The 7,482-nt window shown below is 45.7% G+C and overlaps 1 protein-coding gene across 1 annotated transcript; it reads left to right on the plus strand.

Annotated features, from left to right (window-relative positions):
- Positions 1-1,217: 1,217 nt before the first annotated feature.
- On the plus strand, positions 1,218-7,123 carry LOC134933692 (E3 ubiquitin-protein ligase TRIM39-like). The gene has a single exon (XM_063929071.1). The coding sequence runs from the start codon at positions 1,221-1,223 to the stop codon at positions 2,799-2,801; it is 1,581 nt and encodes a 526-aa protein (XP_063785141.1). The 5' UTR covers positions 1,218-1,220; the 3' UTR covers positions 2,802-7,123.
- Positions 7,124-7,482: the final 359 nt, after the last annotated feature.

A 7,482-nucleotide genomic window follows, 5' to 3' on the forward strand; every position in this document is an offset into this window, starting at 1 on the left:
CACATAAGGAAGTCCGACGTTTCGGGGCTCACATGCCCCTTTGTCAAGGTGTACAACCTTGACAAAGGGGCATGTGAGCCCCGAAACGTTGGACTTCCTTATGTGTTGTTCTAATACAATTTTTTGATCTAAAGACGCCGAGTGCCGCTTTGATTTTCCTCTATGCAAATCTCCTCTGAGTTAGCACCGGTGCAGTGACAGTACCTTTATGGGAGTGCCTGTTCTCCTGTTGTATGTATGTATGTATGTATGTATGTATGTATATATATATATATATATATATATATATATATGTATATGTATATGTATATGTGTATATGTATATGTATATATGTATATGTATATATGTATATATATATATATGTGTGTATATATATATATATATATATATGTGTGTGTGTACAGGCTGATCACAGACACCAGCTCAGACATCAGATGACAGGTCAAAAAGAGCAGGAGCCGGCATGGGCATCTCTAAAGAGGAGGGGACCCGTGTGCAGACTCCGTGTATGGGCCCTACCCCTCCCGCAGTCGTCGCGCCGCTGCTAGCGCTCTGAGCGCTGTAGACTCTGGCACTGTACCAGAGTCTCTAGTGGTCAGTGCGCTAGCAGCGGCGTAACAGCTATGGGAGAGGAGGGGCCCACACACGGTCAGCGATGGAGTCCGGAAAGGCAAGTATAGGAGAAATGGGTGCGGTGTGGGCCCCCCCGGGACTCAGGGGCCCATGTGCACCACACACACTGCACCCATTATAGAAACGCCAATGGGAGCCGGGAACCGGAGGGGACCTGTGGATAACGCTATCTGAAGATAGTGTTATTATTAATAGGGCTTCCTCCAGTATTATTTTACAATTTATTTTTTTTGTACATGATGCCAGATCACATTTCCTATGACATGTATGGGAAATGTGATCTGCTTACTAAAAAATGTGAATGAAAGGGCTTGGAGTACAGTAGTACAGCCCTTCAGTATACTTCAGTCAATCTAACACAGTGTGAAAAGGGTGTGAATTCAGAAAACTCTCCTTTTCACATTATTTTTGTACAAATAAAGTTAATAAATATACCCCTAAGTAGATTGTTCTGCATGATGTCCCTTTATATTGTGGGTGCGTCCCTTAGTATAACTGATCCTGCACCTATAATCTGAGTAACAGCTCAGCCTCGCCCTGTGTGCAGAATGTGACCTCACTTTCATTTCCCTCTCCTGCTGCAGCGATGGCGTCTGCTGATCTGAGACAGGAGCTGCACTGTTCTATCTGCCTGAGCATTTACACAGATCCTGTAACCCTGAGATGTGGCCACAACTTCTGCCGGGTCTGTATTGATCATGTGCTGGATACACAGGAGGCGTCTGGAGTTTATATCTGTCCTGACTGCAGAGCAGAGTGTCAGGAGCGTCCTGTACTGCAGAGGAACATAACGCTGTGTAACATAGTGGGGAGGTTCCTGTCTACTCGCCCAGATCAGGAGGAGACTGGGATCTTCTGCACTTACTGTGTGGACTCTCCTGTACCTGCTGCTAAATCCTGTCTGCTGTGTGAGGCTTCTCTGTGTGATAAACACCTGAGAGAACACAGCAAGTCAGCAGAACACGTCTTATGTGATCCCACCACTGCCCTGGGGAACAGGAAATGCTCCGTCCATAAGAAGATCCTGGAGTATTATTGCACTGAGGACGCTGCCTGTATCTGTGTGTCCTGCAGGCTGGATGGAGAACACCGGGGACACCTGGTGGAGATGTTGGATGAGGCCTCTGAGAAGAAGAAGGAAAAGCTGAGAAATGTTCTGCAGAAACTGACCACAAAGAGAGCGGAGACTAAGAAAAGAGTCCAGAGTCTGCAGGAGTGCAGGAGAGAAGATCAGGGAAAAGCAGCGGGTGTAACAGAGACAGTCACTGCCCTGTTTAGAGACATCAGGAGACAGCTGGAAGACCTGGAGAAGAGAGTCCTGAGTGAGATCTCCAGGCAGGAACAGCGCGTTTCACTCTCAGTCTCTGATCTGATCCAGCAGCTGGAAATAAAGAAGGACGAGCTGTCCAGGAAGATACGTCACATTGAGGAGCTGTGTAACATGTCTGACCCAGTGACTGTCTTACAGGAACCAGACACAGGTGACTTGTGTGATACTGAGGACACAGAGAGACATGATAACCAGGTCCATGGTGCAGGAGATCTGGATGTGGGTCTCATCTCAGGGACATTACACACATTATCTGGTATAATAACAGGTATAAATACAGGGATCTATGTGCAGGAGGCTACAGACATATTACTGGATGTAACCACAGCTGGTGATTATATACAGATATCAGGTGACAGGAAAACTGCATCCTGGTCAGCAAACCAGCATCACCCAGTAACACCAGAGAGATTTCAGTGGTATCAGGTAATAAGCATCAGGAGATTCTCCTCAGGGCGACATTACTGGGAGGTGGATGTCAGTAAGTCAGAGGTGTGGATGGTGGGGATGTGTTATCCCAGTATAGACAGGAGAGGACAGCAGTCATACATTGGATATAATAACAAGTCCTGGTGTTTGGAAAGGTGTAATAATCAGTACTTAGTGTTACATGACAGTAAGTGGATCTCCTTACCCAAAAATACCCCCTGTGACAGAGTGAGGGTCTATCTGGATTATGAGGCAGGACAGATGTCCTTTTATTCTCTGTGTGACCCCATCAGACACTTACACACCTACACTGCCGCCCTCACTGAGCCCCTCCATGCTGCATTACTTGTATGGGATGGATGTATAACTATATGTGGGGGAGTCAGGAGCCGGGAGAAATTACCATAAGAAATCTACCCAGATACTGGTGACATCACAGGGAGAGAAATCTGACTGGTGAAAGATTCTGAGTGGGTGGAGCTACAGGTACATCTGAGCTCCTGTGTAACAAGATGACCAGTGTGTCTTCGGGATAGCCATCGTGTGTTCATCATCGATGGTTGCCATTGATGGTGAAACTCTGAGTGGCCATTGATGGCCATCAACTATGCTATGGGAGACCATCGATGGTTTCACTCATCGATGGTCATTCATGTTATTTCAGTGAATGATCCACGGGCCAATCACAGCCTAGGGCAGGGCTTCACGGGTGTTGGGGGCGGAGCTATGCTCCGAGTCCTGGCATTTGTTTACGCTATGACATTGATGGAGGGAAACTATCTGGTTCTCTCCCATCGATTGGCAAAAGCATTCGACATCGGCCATAAACTATCGATGATTAGGAATCATCGGTGGTCGATGGCCATACCTAGTGTGTCTGAAATGTGTTCCCATGTTGGTAGGGATGGCATCAGTGGGTTTCCTATTGTACGCTCCCAGGTGCAGTACAGCTACATGTCTATTGTACACTACCAGGTGCAGTACAGCTTGTACACATGTCTATTGTATACTCCAAGGTGCAGTACAGCTTGTACACATGTCTATTGTACACCCCCAGGTGCAGTACAGCTTGTACACACGTCTATTGTACGCTCCCAGGTGCAGTACAGCTTATACACATGTCTATTGTACGCTCCCAGGTGCAGTACAGCTTGTACACATGTCTATTGTACGCTCCCAGGTGCAGTACAGCTTGTACACATGTCTATTGTACACTCCCGGGTGCAGTACAGCTTGTACACATGTCTATTGTACGCTCCCAGGTGCAGTACAGCTTGTACACATGTCTATTGTACGCTCCCAGGTGCAGTACAGCTTGTACACATGTCTATTGTATGCTCCCAGGTGCAGTACAGCTTGTACACATGTCTATTGTACACTACCAGGTGCTGTACAGCTTGTACACATGTCTATTGTACACTCCCGGGTGCAGTACAGCTGTACACATGTCTATTGTACACTACCAGGTGCTGTACAGCTTGTACACATGTCTATTGTACACTCACAGGTGCAGTACAGCTGTACACATGTCTATTGTACGCTACCAGGTGCTGTACAGCTTGTACACATGTCTATTGTACACTAACAGGTGCAGTACAGCTTGTACACATGTCTATTGTATACTCCCAGGTGCAGTACAACTTGTAGACATGTCTATTGTACACTCCCAGGTGCAGTACAACTTGTAGACATGTCTATTGTACACTCCCAGGTGCAGTACAGCTACATGTCTATTGTACACTCCCAGGTGCAGTACAGCTACATGTCTATTGTACACTACCAGGTGCAGTACAGCTACATGTCTATTGTACACTCCCAGGTGCAGTACAGCTACATGTCTATTGGCCCTCATTCCGAGTTGATCGGTCGCAAGGCGAATTTAGCAGAGTTACACACGCTAAGCCGCCGCCTACTGGGAGTGAATCTTAGCTTCTTAAAATTGCGACCGATGTATTCGCAATATTGCGATTACTAACTACTTAGCAGTTTCAGAGTAGCTCCAGACTTACTCTGCCTGTGCGATCAGTTCAGTGCTTGTCGTTCCTGGTTGACGTCACAAACACACCCAGCATTCGCCCAGGCACTCCCACCGTTTCTCCGGCCACTCCTGCGTTTTTTCCGGAAACGGTAGCGTTTTCAGCCACACGCCCCTGAAACGCCGTGTTTCCGCCCAGTAACACCCATTTCCTGTCAATCACATTACGATCGCCGGAGCGAAGAAAAAGCCGTGAGTAAAAATACTTTCTTCATAGTAAAGTTACTTGGCGCAGTCGCAGTGCGAACTTTGCGCATGCGTACTAAGCAGATTTTCACTGCGATGCGATGAAAAAGAACGAGCGAACAACTCGGAATGAGGGCCCTTGTACACTACCAGGTGCAGTACAGCTTGTACACACATCTATTGTATACTCCCAGGTGCAATACAGCTTGTACACATGTCTATTGTATACTCCCAGGTGCAATACAGCTTGTACACATGTCTATTGTATACTCCCAGGTGCAGTACAGCTACATGTCTATTGTACACTCCCAGGTGCAGTATAGCTTGTTCACATGTCTATTGTACACTCCCAAGTGCAGTACAGCTTGTATACACGTCTATTGTATACTCCCAGGTGCAGTACAGCTTGTACACACGTGCATTGTATACTCCCAGGTGCAGTACAGCTTGTACACATGTCTATTGTATACTCCCAGGTGCAGTACAGCTACATGTCTATTGTATACTCCCAGGTGCAGTACAGCTTGTACACATGTCTATTGTATACTCCCAGGTGCAGTACAGCTACATGTCTATTGTACACTCCCAGGTGCAGTACAGCTACATGTCTATTGTACACTACCAGGTGCAGTACAGCTTGTACACACATCTATTGTATACTCCCAGGTGCAATACAGCTTGTACACATGTCTATTGTATACTCCCAGGTGCAATACAGCTTGTACACATGTCTATTGTATACTCCCAGGTGCAGTACAGCTACATGTCTATTGTACACTCCCAGGTGCAGTATAGCTTGTTCACATGTCTATTGTACACTCCCAAGTGCAGTACAGCTTGTATACACGTCTATTGTATACTCCCAGGTGCAGTACAGCTTGTACACACGTGCATTGTATACTCCCAGGTGCAGTACAGCTTGTACACATGTCTATTGTATACTCCCAGGTGCAGTACAGCTACATGTCTATTGTATACTCCCAGGTGCAGTACAGCTTGTACACATGTCTATTGTATACTCCCAGGTGCAGTACAGCTACATGTCTATTGTACACTCCCAAGTGCAGTACAGCTTGTATACACGTCTATTGTATACTCCCAGGTGCAGTACAGCTTGTACACACGTGCATTGTATACTCCCAGGTGCAGTACAGCTACATGTCTATTGTATACTCCCAGGTGCAGTACAGCTTGTACACATGTCTATTGTATACTACCAGGTGCAGTACAGCTTGTACACATGTCTATTGTACACTCCCAGGTGCAGTACAGCTGTACACATGTCTATTGTACACTCACAGGTGTAGTACAGCTGTACACATGTCTATTGTATACTCCCAGGTGCAGTACAGCTTGTACACACAGAGCCGGCCTTAGGCATAGGCAAACTAGGCAATTGCCTAGGGCATCTGGTATGCCTAGGGGCACAAGCAGCTTCTGCTGATTAAAATGATATGCGGCATGCCTATATTCTGTGTGTAGCATTTTGTATGCAAATACAGTCACAGTCGCACAGTATATAGGCATGCCACATATCATTTGAATCAACGGAAGCTGCTTGTGCATCCTTGCCACATAGCAATGCAAATATGCATTTTCATAAAAAACAGGCACCCGACGTTAGCAAAGCTGCCAGATGATTCACGCCAGGAACTATATGTGTCATTATGTGTATAAGGGCAGTAATAATGTGTAACATATGTGTAAGGGGCACTATGTGTGTCATTATGTGTATAAGGGCACTAATAATGTGCGGCATATGTGTAAGGGATATTATGTGTATCATTATGTGTATAAATGCATTACCAATGTGTGGCATTATGTGTATAAGGTGCTCTACTGTGTGGCGTAACGTATAGAAAGGGCACTACTGTGTGGTCTAATGTGAATAAAGAGCAATATAGAGTGGTGTAATATGTATAATGAGAATAAAGAGCAATATGGTGTGGTGTAATGTGAATAAGGAGCAATTCAGTATAATGTTATGTGAATGAGGGGCACTACTGTGAGGAGTAACGTATATAAGGTAAAGTGGTACTACTGTGTGATGTAATGTGAATAAGGGACACTATCGTATGATAAATTGTGAATAAAGTTGCACTACTGTGAGGCATAAGTTGAATTGGGGGTACTATTGTGTGGCCATGCCCCTTGCCAGCAAAAACACATACCTTTTTGGCCTTGTGCTGAGAAAGGGGTGCATGGTCTGAGAAGCGGAACTAGCGGTGGTGCTAGGGGCACCAGCCAAAATCTTGCCTAGGGCATCATATTGGTTAGGGCCGGCTCTGTGTACACATGTCAATTGTACACTCCCAGGTGCAGTACAGCTTGTACACATGTCTATTGTATACTCCCAGGAGCAGCTGTACACATGTCAGAATGAAGATATGTATACACAATACTGTCTTTTTTTCATTTACAAGCTCATTCCTATATAAAGATATCAGTAATAAATCAGTGATGGATCCGTTGTACAATAAATGATTTAGAAGTCACTATTATTTATCCTGTAATTGTGTCACTCTCTCAGGCCGGTCTGGGTGTTGTGTGTTTGTGTATCACTGTTGGGTGTCAGATACATTTAAGTCACACAATAAAGGTGCTGGTTAGTATTGGCAGTATACCATAGAGCTGGTACTTATAGTATACCATCCTGTACCCTCACCTCTCTGCCCCACAGTCACCCACACATGGGTTCCCAATGCAGGAGTCACAGTAATCTGTGTACAGGGTACCATCTGCTTTATATGGGCCCAATGTGACCCAGTCCCCCACATCTGGGGGCATAGCCTGACTAGGGTAATACAGAATCTCATATAGCTCAGTTAAACTTATTACTACCACTAAGAAAGAATGAGGATGGCGGGG

This window comes from Pseudophryne corroboree, chromosome 6 (assembly GCF_028390025.1).
Source record: "Pseudophryne corroboree isolate aPseCor3 chromosome 6, aPseCor3.hap2, whole genome shotgun sequence".
Classification (NCBI taxonomy): Eukaryota; Metazoa; Chordata; class Amphibia; order Anura; family Myobatrachidae; genus Pseudophryne; species Pseudophryne corroboree.

Excerpts from the sequence above, each read along its gene's own strand:
- LOC134933692 (XM_063929071.1), top strand. The coding sequence starts at position 1,221 with ATGGCGTCTGCTGATCTGAGACAGGAGCTGCACTGTTCTATCTGCCTG.